This window comes from Sarcophilus harrisii, chromosome X (assembly GCF_902635505.1).
Source record: "Sarcophilus harrisii chromosome X, mSarHar1.11, whole genome shotgun sequence".
Lineage (NCBI taxonomy): Eukaryota > Metazoa > Chordata > Mammalia > Dasyuromorphia > Dasyuridae > Sarcophilus > Sarcophilus harrisii.
In genome coordinates, this window is record NC_045432.1 from 80,867,747 (window position 1) to 80,880,533 (window position 12,787).

The 12,787-nt window shown below is 55.0% G+C and overlaps 1 protein-coding gene across 1 annotated transcript in view; it reads right to left on the reverse strand.

Annotated features, from left to right (window-relative positions):
• Positions 1–6,557: 6,557 nt before the first annotated feature.
• FAM155B (family with sequence similarity 155 member B) overlaps positions 6,558–12,787 on the reverse strand; it is a 38,875-nt gene continuing 32,645 nt past the window's right edge. Inside the window, exons 2-3 of the mRNA XM_031944552.1 lie at positions 9,318–9,489; positions 6,558–8,981 (exon numbers count right to left, since the gene is read on the reverse strand). Coding sequence (XP_031800412.1) covers positions 8,617–8,981; positions 9,318–9,489 — 537 coding nt within the window. The 3' untranslated portion in view covers positions 6,558–8,616. The remainder of the gene's footprint in view (positions 8,982–9,317; positions 9,490–12,787) is intronic.

The following is a 12,787-nucleotide window of genomic DNA, read 5'->3' on the forward strand; positions in this document are numbered from 1 at the left end:
CGCCTCCGCCAATTTGGGACCAGAGTGTGGGGGCCATTTTGACTCTCAGGTTGTTCCTCTGGAGAAATGGGGATGTTAATACCTGTTGTGAGGAGAGCCTTCTGTAACTCAGAGCACTCAAGACACGTGAGCTTAGACATGTGGGAAACGATGAAGAGCTAGTCCATCGGGAAGTCCAGGCCCTTCACTCTGCACTCTCCAGGGCTGGGGTGAGAATGGGAAGAATACTCACACTTGGATGGCTCCCAGGCATCCTCCTCTAGTGGGGAGGAGCTAGGATGAGTCTCTAAGTCTGACTCCAACAAAACTGGGTACCGCTGCTTCTTCACCAGGGCAAAACCACGAGGAGAACAGAGAAGGAGTCTGGGAAAGAGAGACTGGGAAAGGAGGTGAGTGGCTAATCCTAAATCCTGGCTGAGCCCGTCTGCCTGGGCATCTCTTCCCTGCCACACATCTAGGCAGAGCCACACAGTGCTGGTCCCGAGGCACCAGGGCCTTTCTGGAAACCCTAGCCAGAGCTAGGCTGAGGGTGGAGGCAGAGGGTTAGGCGAAGCTGAAAAAAGGAAGACAAAGCTCTCGACACCAGTTCCAACTGCAAAGCTGGGAGTGCCGGCTCCTTTCTTCAGTGGGGGATTGCCAGCGGTGCTTTTGCAGCGTGCTAGGCCCATGGCAGGCTCAAGCGACCGGCAGAGCAGACTTGATTAGGACACAATTTGAGACCAGATCCAAGGACAGAAGTGTGAGAGGGGATGTTCCGGTCCCCTGAGCTGGGGCCATCTGCCGCCCTTCCTCACTGGAGGCTTGAAGATCAAAGCCACAGACATTTACAAGGGCTCACTCCGGAGAGAGGGGTGCCCCATACAGGGAAGATACTCCCCCTGCTCTCACGGGCCCACCAAACACAAACCTTAATTAAGCCTTCAAGCTCCAAGTGTCACGTCCTATGTGTGGCAATACTCTGGAATTACTATCCCAATCCCACCTCCTCCATTCTTTCCTTCCTCCCCCCCCACCCTGTTTTTCAGGTCTCCAGAACTAGGCTGGGGATTCTAGGGTTCTAGGAGCTCCCCTGAGCTAATGGCTCTTTGGGTTATTGACTCAAGCCTCTATTCCACTGAGTTCTAGCCACTAGTGCTTAGGGGCCCAATTCGAATTAACTAATGAATATCAATTAGCTTTAATGAAGGGCTATTTCCACCCCCACCAAGGTCCAAGAAGCCCAGGAGCACAATTGCGCCTCCCTGCACCCGCTGACTCGCTGACTCTCCCCCAAGTTCACTTCAGAATTTGCCACACACAGCTTTTGGTCCAAATGTTCTAGCTGTCTCTTGTTTGCCTTTGTTCTCTGAGTCCAAGAGGCTGCTGGGACTTTGCTTCTCACTGTCCAGCTTCTGCCAAATCTCTGACTCCCAGACCTTTGAAGGTTTGTCGTTCTGACCTTTCCAAGGTCACGAGAGAGCGGAGCCATCTTCGATAGCCCACCTAAAAGTAGGAAGAACAGACAACACAGAGGCAGCAGCAAGAGAGGGCCCAGGTCCTCATGGGCCACAGAGCCTCAAGGGAGTAAGGAGGGGAGGAGACAAATGCTTGAGACCTCTCTGGCATCCCAGGGCTCAGTCCTTGCCTCTGGCCTTGAACTCAGCCAGTTAAGAAGGAGCACCCATCTCCCTTTGGCTACTTAGTGCTTTTTTAATGCTCCTTGGAGTTACATTGGCCCACATGGCCGACAGACAGTCCGTAGTTACAGAAAATCTGCTCGGGTTCTAACCTGGGGAGCATCGTGCCTTTTCAAAAGCCTCTTTCCTGTGGAAGACTGAAAAGCTCACCAGAGATTTGGAGCCAGAAAGGACCTTGGAGGTCATCTGGTCTAACATCTCCATTTTACAGAATGGGAAACTGAGGCAAAGAGAAACTTCTTCTGGGTTGCCCACTTGTTAAGCCCCCAAGCCTTTGGACTCCACCCCTCCACCCCTGTTAGTTGAATCCCCCTCCCAGATTGCGGGACCTTGAATCCCAGGTGAGGGAGTTTGCATTTCCTGTCCTAGGGAGCCAATAAGGATTTCTGAGCCAGGGATGCATTGTGAAGAGCCCTGATAACATCAGCCTAAAGATGGCCCAGATCCACAATTGCTTCGCTGGCTTCTAACTCCCATTTCCACATCTCCCGCCCCCCAAAGAGAAGAAAGGGCTGCAAGAGGGCATCCAGTCACAAGCTAAGGACCAGAAGCCAATGGGGGGAACAAAGTGGAGCCAGATAGGAGTGAGAGGGAACGGGACGGTAGCCATCTGCCTGAGCTGACTGGCCTTAGCAATCTGATCCGGAAGAGCCCTTAGTAAGGCCATTGAAGAAGAGCTGGAAGTAGGCAGGTCAGGAAGCATGGAGGGCCCTGTGTGGGGAGCACATGGGGACAGTCAGGGAGAGGCTGACTGACCTTGTGAATTTGGCAGCTTTAGGCTCCCCCAGAGAATTCTCACCCTCCCCCCCCCCCAGTTAAGTCACAGTGCCAGACCCGGCCATCTAGGAGTGCTGGGAGAATGAGAGCTGGATAGGAAACTGGGAGACAAGGAGCAAAATAGAACTCCACGTGTTGCACTGGGGACAAATGTCAGAAACAGTCCCTCTGGGAGGCTGACAAAGAGAAGCAATACAGAATGGCAGCGTGGGGAATTGGCTTTTTGTTGGTTTGCGATTAGTCGCAAACCGGGATTTGGGAAATGTTTTATTGGATTTTTACTCGGTGAGGTAGGTGAGGCAGGGATGACCAGAGGAGGGAACAGGCTAAGAGAAGGAGTGTGATTGACACTAACTGCATGAGACAGGGCTCCACCTTGGGGCTTCTGATTCCAGTGGGCTTTCCCCCATTTTCCCTTCTCTTCATCATATGTGAAATGCTGAAAGAGCTCATAGAGTCTCCTTTTCCAAGTCTTTAAAACCCAAATTAGTCTCTTGGTGAGAGATGTTGGACTTGGGGTCCTTAAGTCTACCCCGGCTATAGACCAATTTCCTGGAACTGGGTTTGAATACTTAACTTACTGTCTGTTCTGTCCTGGGCAAGTCAGTTCACCTCTCTCTGTCTCACTTTCTACATCTGTAAAACGGCAATAATAATTGCATCTAGCCCTCAGGGTTGATGCAAAGGCCAAATGAGATACTTCACATAAAGTGCTTGGCAAACTTTAAGGGCTCTACGATGACCACTGGGCTGACTTAGATGAGTGTGGACTAAATGACCCGGGGAAGGAGCTCCCAACCAGGAGCCTGATGCTCTGATGTGTAAGGAAGGAGGTGGGCCACAAGGCAGACTGAGTCTGCACCTGTTGACCGTGGTCCCGTCCGGGAAGAGTCTGGGTCAGCATCTCAACTCATCTGCTTTCAGGAGAGTCCCCAGGAGTGGTGGCTGCTGAAAGGAGAGGATTACAGAGGACTTCTCCAGGACCTGGAGCCCTCTGTGATCTCCTAGTCTCAGGGAAGATGGATGATCTAGACTAGAGTTTACTCCCATTCCCTATCCCTCCATGGGAGCTCTCCATGGCCTCAAATCGAGCCTTGGCTGCTTGACTGTGGGTCAGGGTCCAGAACTGGAAAGGAGCCAAAAGTCCACCTTGTCTGCACATTTCATTTTCTCTCCAGTCCTATGGAAAACTGGTAATTCAAATTTAGCACTCGGGGGTGGGGTGTGCAATGGATGGCAGGATCCACTTGTGAGTCTAATAAATATTCTTAACACTCCCCCCTCATCTTTCTTAAGTCTTGACAATTAACAATCAAGCAAGCATTGCTTTTGATGGAACCCCGATTCTGTTAGAACTGGAATTCTGAGGTGTAAATGTTTATCCCCCAAAATTAATAATTAGTCAACGGGAGCTGGTTCTGACAGCCCTGCTTCCATCCCCCTCCAGCACATCTTTCACAGGGCATCTCACCTTGCCTTAATCCCCCCACTATAGGAAAGTCCCAACTGGGACAATCCCAGCATTGACCTCTAGCCCATCTCTGGAGTTTCCAAAGAGTTCTCCCACAAGGCTGAGAAGTGGGCAGAGTTGGAGTGTGAAGGGATTTGTCTACCCTTGAAGCTCCCAAGTATCCCCGTCGGGCTGGACTTCAGCTCTCCTGACTCCAGGAATAGTCAATTTTCACTTCCAGAGAAAAAAGCCATGGTCCTGTAGGATGGGGCTGGGCCCAAGCCTTCCTGGGTCTGGTACAAAACCTAAACCTCTCTCTCCACCTTTCTCTAACCTCCATCAATCTCTAGTTGGGCCATTGGACCCACGGACCCTTGTCTTCTGGGAACAGGATGGAGCCCATTTTTAGGTAGAGGAGGGAGAAAGAAGCTCTGGGGAAGTGGGAACCTCCTAAGCCAGCTCACATCAGTCTGTGCCATGGAGTAGGCCCATTGTAGACTGAAGCATGAGTAACTGAGTCAGCAAGGAGAGTGGGACTCCTGACTGACTCCCCTGAACTGTCTCCCATGTCCCTTGCCCCCCAGGACTGGCCCTTTCCCTTGCTCTGCCTTGCCTTCCCTCCACTGCTCTGACCAGTCCCGACTCCCCCTTCCCCTGCTTTGTCCTCCCTCACAGACCTGGCTGCAGTCATTCACTCAGGGCTACACCGGCCTAGAAATTATTGCCCCAGGGGCTCCCTAACTTGATCAAGACAGGCCAATTATCTACAATTTATGAGGCTCGATTGGAGTGAGTTCAGAAAACAGCCATGTACACAATTAAGGGACTGGAGGACCCGGCTTCTGGGGAAAGATGAAAGGCAGCTAGGTTTTCAGTGGCAGCAAAGGCCAGAGCCAGGGCCAGGGAGGGCCCGAGCCGGTGCACAAACAGGAGAGCCAAGGGCCCCTCGTCAGCTCTCAGGCCCTCCTCAGAAATCAGCAAATGCAAAGCAGGGTGGAAGCTATTGTGTTGGTGATTGTTTATACTTAATAAGGTGATGGAGAAAGTGAGACAAGGACAACTTCAACCAAAAAAGGGTATTGTGGGTATATTTTTCTACTCCCCTCACTGCCTTTCCCAAGCTGGTTGTTAAACATTTAGCAAAGCACTGCTGGAGTCAGGGAGAAAGTCTGCCACTTAGGGAGCAGTGTAACAGTGGGGAACACTTTGGAGTCAGGGAGGGAAGGAAGGAAGGAAAGGAAGGAAGAAAGGCAAGGAGAGAGGGAGGCAGGAAAGGAGGGAGGGAAGAAGGAAGGCAGAGAGGGAGGGAGGGAGGAAAAAAGTCAGGCAGGAAGGAAGGAAAGGAGGGTGGGAAGGAGGGAGGGAGGGAGGGAGGGAGGAAGGAAGGAAGGAAGGGAAGGAGGGAGGAAGGAAGAAAAAAAGGAAGGAAGGGGAGACAGAGGGAAGAAGAAAGGAAGGAAGGAAGGGGAGGAGGAAGGAAGGGAGGAAGGGAAGGAGGGAGGAAGGAAGGAAAAAAGGAAGGAAGGGGAGAGAGAGGGAAGAAGGAAGGAAGGGGAAGAGGGAGGAAGAAAGGAAGGAAGGGAGGGAGGAAAGAAGTCAGGCAGGCAAGAAAGAAGGAAGGAAAGAAGGAAGGAAGGGAGGGAGGAAGGAAGGAAGGGAAGAAGGATTCCAATGGAGAAGCTGATCCATTGGATTCCAGGCCTCTCAGAATCAAGCCTGGCCCTGTGAGCCCAGAGTCCTCGGGCAGCAGATAGATGAAAGCCCAAAGACCCGGCCTGAATTCTGTACTGCAAGGGGGTGGGGGTGGGGGTGGGAGGGGGGGGGCAGGGTGGCCATGACGCTTCCCCCTGGGCCTCACTCGGGAGTCCCGGTCCTGATTAGCTCAGAAGGATCCTCAGGTCTGTTTGTCCAGCCCCAAGTTCTTTCCTGAGCTTCAACCTTACATTTCCCAGTGCTTATGAGCCAGCCTGAATAAAATAATGCGACAATCAAACAAGAAACATTTATTGGGCACATCTGGGGGCAGCCTAGAGAAGCCCCAAGCTCGGGGTTCCTTGAACCCATCGAGGAACAGGGAAGAGAGCTCCATGGCATTGGGGTGGAGGAAGGAGAGAAGGGGAAACTGTGGGATCAGAGGAGATCAGCGCTGGTGACCTCCTCAAGTGACAGACAAGGAAACAGAGAATCAGAGAAGGTAAGAGAGAAAGGCCGGTGCCTTGGCAAGCAGGTTCCGCAGGGCAGTCGGGACCAGAGAGCTGACGGGCTAATCCAATCCCCAGTGTGACAGTAGGAGTTTGAGGCTTGGAGGAGAGAAGCATCTTGGGAAGGCAGATCTTCTCCGGCCAAATGCAACGACCTGCTCTGCCTCCGGCTCGAGCTCTGGCTTTCTTCCCTCCCACCCCGGCCCGTGCCTCCCCGAACCGGTCCTTAGGGCCCCCTTCCCGAAGACTCTGGGGGCAGAAAGGGCCTCCCTCGGCCGTCTCCGGGGCATCCGCCCGGAATCCTCCCCATTCCCCAAGAACCCCGGAACGTCAGGGCACAGAGAGCCAAAGCCAGGAAGTTATCGTCAAGTTTGAGGATTTTATTTTTTTATGGGGTTAACAGGGAGCTGAGGAGCTTCTGTTCCCACCCCCCACCCCCCACCCCTCACCCCCACACAACAGAAACAACAGTACACAGGTACACACACACACGCACACACATACACACACGGACTGAACACAGAGTCACGATATAAGAGTGAGGAGACAACTGAATTTTTAGCAGGAGGGCAGAGGGCAGAGGGCGGAGGGCAGCGGGCAGGCAGCGGGCGGGGGTAGCTCTTCTTAACTGGCTCAGAAAATGAATATCACAGGGACTAGTGCAAAAAAGTCCTACTCATGAAGCACAGTGTAGAAAATGGCGTTGGAGTCTGGCCAGCTTGGGTTGGAGGGAATAAGCTGGGGACAGGGGGGAGGAAGGGCAGCTCACAAAGGAGGGGGGCAAGTACGAAGGGTGACATCGAGGTTGACTTTGGTGCCTCCTGGCCACCCCCACCCCACAATGGACAAGGACCTAGGCTAGTCTGAGCTGGGCATCTCCTGGGCACTTGGGGTGGGGGAGGAGGTGCTGTTGGTTTCCACAAGCCTATTGCCCTGGGGTCTGCCTGCAGAGGGCACTTGGGAGGGCCTCCTGTGTCCCAGAGCCCCACTCCATTCTCTCTCTCGGTTCTTTGAGAAAAGCATCTCTGAGAGCCCGGTGGTGGAGAGTGCCCAGGGCTGACCGAGCCCAGGGCTGACCGAGCCCAGGGCTGACCGAGCCCAGGGCCGAGCGAGCCCAGGGCCGAGCGAGCCCAGGGCTGAGCTACAGGATGTCGGAGCCTGTTGGGCATGGGGGAGGGGCAGCACTGTTGATGAGAAATGAAGGACCTAGAGCAAGGACCCAGGCGGGGCTTCACCAGGAGTCTGTTGGGGCTCCAACGCTGGGCTTCCCAGGTCACCCTTGAACACCCAAGCCTCCCTCAGCCTGAATTAGCTGAATCCAGTTCCAGACTTCCTTCACTCCTATCCACTCTACACTTTAGTTCATAGGCCCCCTTACCCATAATCCTTCTGCAATCCCCAGGCCCCCAACCAATGGCTCCCAGTATCAGCTCTGAGGGGTCCTGGGTGAGAGAGGCTTCACTGACTGGGAACTGACCCCCTGCTCTGAAGGCAGCTGGAGTCACCCCGCTCTCTAGCCCAGCCTCCTGGGCCTCCTTCCTCCTTCGCTACTGCTCTCCTGGCCACGTTCCGCTGGCCCTCATGTGCCCCTTGAGTTGGCAGTTGGCACAAAGCCCTATTGAATCTGGTCTTTGGTAGGTCAGGTGGGAGGCCCCCCCGGGCAGCTCTTAGGTGTCAGTGGTAGTGCCAGGCCCCCCCTCCCCTGAAGATTGGGATGGAGCTCAAGAGGGCTAGCCTGTGTGGCCCCGGGGCTGCCCTCCCCGGGCAGCTGGGTGGGAAATGCCCGGCTAAGTCTTGGAGTTCTCTGGGGAAGAGGAGAGAGACCGGGGGGAAGGGGTTCGGGCAGCTGTTGCCTTACAGCCATATAACCTCCCCCCCAGTATCTCGGGTTTGAGCTGGTGCTGGTTTCAATGCTGCTGGGAGGGGGACAGAGACCCCCCCACATGAGGGCAGGCCAGCCTCCCAGGCACCATGAATCCCAACCGCTCCTAGCCTCTTCCCCACGTCAAAGGGTCTCCTCCCCCAACCCTGTATCCGTCATGGCCCTGTTCCTGCTGCCCCTTCTCTACCTCCCTCCTCTCCCGGACTGGCTCCTACGGGAACTTCGCCCCTTGTCCCTCTTCAGCTCGGGCAGCAGGGTGCAGTTGAGCTAGAGGAGCTGTTGGAGTCCTCATTCTGGAAGGAGGGCGCCAGGCGTTGCCAGCGAACTCCGGGGAGTGCGGGCCGGGGGGTTGGCGATGCGGGGGAAAAAAGGGTTTCCTGGGAACAGAAACCCAGTAGGGGAAGGGCTGGCTGCAGGCCCTGGGGGGAGGCTTGGGGAGCAGCCAGCTCTGTTCCCCTCTTTTTGGCTTAGGCTCCGGGGAGGGCGCTGGCTGCTGCTCCCTGCCGCCTCCTCCTGGCAGAGCCCCCTCCCACTGGGCTCGGGGCAGGCTAAGGGGGCTGGGCGTCCCCCTGCCTCCCCTGGGAGGAGGGCCCCGGGCAGGTGTCTTCTCCCTCCCTCCCTCCGTGGAGGTCATTCTTCTCCGGATACGGCTTCTTCCAGGGCGGGCAGCACCTCTAGGCCCAGGTCGCCCGCCCTCTGGCTGCTGGAGAAGGTGGCCACGGTGTGCAGCAGCATGAGCACGAGGACGCAGAGGCGGATCCTGCTGGGGCTGAGGCAGGAGCCCCCCGAGACAGGCAGCAGTGGCGAGGAAGGCCTGTATGCTGAGGGAGCCAGCAGATGGTGGTGGGAGAGGGGCAGCTGCTGGTGCTGGGAGGAGTCGGGGAACATTTGACCCCCCCAGGAGGAGCCCTTGCTGGCCCCCAGAGAGGCACAGGGCTTCAAGTCCACCTCACAGCACTCGGCCTCCTCTGGGCCCTGCAGGCTCTCCGTCACCCCTGCCAACAGACAAGCGGGCGGCTGGGAAGCGTTTCCCGAAGCCCACGAGCCCTGTCCTCTGCCCTTAGCTCTCCCTTTGCCCCCTAGTGTAAGGTGGGGATGGGGCGGGAGCACGGGGTGGGAGCACGGGGTGGGGGGGGAGAGGACGCAGCCACCCAGTGAGTCCCTTGGTCGGGTCCCGGCCCTGCTCCCGTTCCGAGACTTTCCCTGCCTTTGCCCAGTTTTTCTCCCCCCAACCCCAAGTAGCCTCGGTCCCCACCTCCCGCCGGCACTCCGCGTGCCCTCTGCTCTCCCCTCCCGGCTACCTGGTGCCCTCCGCGCCCCTCCCCCCTGACCTGGACAGATGAAGCCGGGGAGCCCTCCATAGATCAGCTCATCATTGTCGGGGAGCATAAAGGGGCATTTGGTCTGCACCTCCAGGCAGTATTGCTTGCATGGCACCCGGGGATGGCAGTTCTGTTGGGTCACACTGAAGTACTCAGAGCAGAGCCAGGCCTTGTAGACAGCCTGGGGAGAGAGGAGACAGTAGCGCCCTCAGGGGCCATCCCTCCCCGGCCCGAGCCTGTCCCGCCCCGGACAGAGGCGCCCTCCCCAGCCTCCCATTTACCGGGGTTTGAATAAGGGGTCTGGGAAATGGCTTTCACAATTAGGGGGAGGGGAGGGACGGGGACCGATGTGCTGCAGCCCGGGTCCTTCTGGGCCCTCATTCAGAAGATAATGCGTGGTAGAGGCAGACATGTTAGGACTGAGAAGGACCTTAGAATGTCAGAGCTGGAAGGACAAGCTCGGTGACCTTGGGCAAGCGACTTTACCTCTCGGCCTCAGTTACCTTCTCTGTAACATGGAGGTTGAATCTAAGTCCCTTCCAGCTCCAAATCTCCAATCTAAGAAAAGACCCGCTCCCAATGACGACTGCTTTCCTCAACTGTACAATAACTTGCCCAAGGTCACCCAGCTAATTGTGGCAGAGTGGGCACCTGCAATCCTAGTCCCACCCCTGCGGGAGCCTTACCAGGAACCCAGCAGCCACACCCTATTGCCCCGGAAATGACAGTTTCCCAGGACGGTGACGCTTCCTTGGGGACAGCCCTTATTTCCTTTACTTGTCTTTGTAACCCCGGGGTCTCAGCCAGTACATGGCGCACAGTAGGCAGTAGGTTTTGTCGGGTAGACTCGAGCTGGCGTGTGTCAAGAGGCCGGGGAGGATGCATCGGGGAAACGGATCGCCAGTGGCACAGACCAAAAGGCTGGCGCGGCTTCCCGAGCCGGGCCATTGCGAACCTCCCCGGGCCAGAGAAGCAAGCCCAGAGCCCCTTGGAGAACAAGGGAGAAGAGAGCTCAGGATGGGGAAAGGAAAGCGAAAGGAACTGGAGAAGGAAGCAGGACTCCCCAACTACCCAGGAAGCAAGGGCTCAGATCCCAGGGCCTCACCTTGAGGAGCTCAGTGCTAGCCACGTGGTTAAAAGAGAGAAAAGGGAGAATCTTCAGGGTTTACCAAGGGAGCCCAAGGAGTATACTTAGCTGTGTGGAGGTGGATGCCCCCCTCCCCCTTCTGGCACCAATCAGGACAAAGATTTAGGCTTTATGTCCACATTAGTGGTGGTGTGTGTGCGTGTGTGTGTGTGACTTTTTTGCTGGAAACAAAAGAGACTAAGAAGGAGCAACCAGAGAGGGAGGAGGAGAAGCAGGTAAGCCAGCGAGGACAGAGCAGTCCACAGTGTCCAAGGCCACTGAGGGATCAAGTGTGGGGACCGAGAAAAGGCCACCGGATCAGCCATGACCAACCCATTGGTGCCTTTACGGAGCAGTTTCATTTGAATGATGAAGTTGAAGGCTGAGGACCAAGTGAAAAGGGAGAAAACGGAGGCCTGAAGTGGAGGCTCAGTAGCATTCTATGACCTACCACGACGCTATGAGCCAAAGCCAGTCAACCTGCGGCCCACATGGGAAAATACTCCGGGAATTGACAGAGCCGAGCAATGGGAAGGCCCCATTGTGCTCCGGCCTGGCCTGCTATGGCAAAGGAAGTCCACAATACCGGGAGGCAAGAGAGATCTGCCTCGGCCGTCACTTGTATTATGATGGCTAAAGAGCTGAACTTTCAAAGCATCTTTTTCCATATCTGTAAAATGGGAATGATAACATAGAAAGGAATACTCTAATACTATCTGCGGTGCCCCCAAAGAGCTTTAATGAGTTTGGATGGACGGTGCTTTGTGGTTTAGGGGACAAAAGTACTGTTAACTTGGGGTCAGAAAATCCCCTCCATGAGCAGGAGGGAAGGAAACATGTTTATTTAGCACCTGCTTTGTGACAGGCCCTGTGCCAAGCATTTTTGACTAATAGCTCACTTGATCTTCACAATAGTCCTTCAAGGGAGGTGCTCTTATTATTCCCAAACTGAGACAAAAAGAGTTTGAGTCAAAAAAAAAAAAAAAAAAAGAAAGAAAAAGAAAAAGAAAGGAAAAAAAAAAAAAAAAAAGAGCTTGAGTTACCCACGTCACACAGCTAGTAAAATGGTGAAGGCCAAATATGAACTCAGGCCTTCCTGAGGCAGCACTCTGTCTACTGTACCATCTGGCTGCCTTCAGGTAAAAGATCAAGAAAAATGGAGCATGGCTAGGAAGATCTGGGGATCTTAGTGGGCCACACAATGAATCTGGCAGCCAAGAAATCGATAGCTTGAACAGAGGCCTGGTGTCCAGAACTAGTGTGGTCATAACTCGTGGTCTGGGCACATCTGGGGTATTGTAGTCAGTTCTTGGCAGGCACCTGAGAAAGGACGTTGGCGAGCTGAGAAAATTGACAGGGATGTGACCAGAATGGTGAAGGGCCTTAAGACAAGGCCACAGGAGGACGGTCGATAACGTCCCGATGCGTTTAGCTTGGAGAAGAGAAGGGGAGGTAGTGCCAGAGAAAGGATGAGATCGTTGGCTTCAGGTACTTCAAGGGTCGGCCCGTGGAAGAGGACGGAAACTTGCTGAACTGAGGGAACCAGATGCCAGTTGCAAAGATACAGCTTCCAGCTTGGTGTTGGGACCAACCTCCTCCTACCAGTGGCAGCTTCCTCCCAGAGGCCTTTGCAGACAAGCGGTGCCCACTCCTCAATCCATCCTAGCAGGGATTCCCTTTGGGCCATGGTTGGACTAGAAAGCCAGCTCTGATGGTGTGAGGACCTTAGGCCCTCCATGGATGCCGGCTGTTCTTAAAAGAGGAAGGATCACAGCGGGAAGGCGTGGGACTCTGGAGGAAAAAACCATCTACCTCACTGCTTGGGCCCTCCCCACCTCCCCTGCGCCCCACTCCCCATCGGCGGTTCCTTTGTGCCATTTGGCCTAGGACCTCTTAACTAGGGAAGGGGTTGAAACCGAAAGCAATCCCATTCCTGGGGGGGCAGGGATAGAAGGGCAAAGAGCGCCCTCCTGTGGACTTTTGCTCATTGGCGTCAAAATAAGTTCAGGAAGCCAGGAAGCCAGGGGTGGGGGGTTACACTGTGAGGGCCTAGGATGAGAGCCCCCATTCCATTTCTAGCACATACAAGCACCTCATTCACATACCCACTCACTGCAGTAATACCTAGCATTTCTATAGCACCTACTATGTGCCAGGAACTGTACTGAGCGCTTTACTGATATCTCCTTTGATCCTCACAACAATCCTGGGAGGCAGGTGATATCATTAGCCTCGTTTTATAGTTGGGATGCAGACAGAGGTTACCTGACTTGCCCAAGGTCACACAGTTAGCCAATGTCTGAGGCTGGATTTGAACTCATCTCTAACTCCAGGCCCAGAGCTCTATCCATGG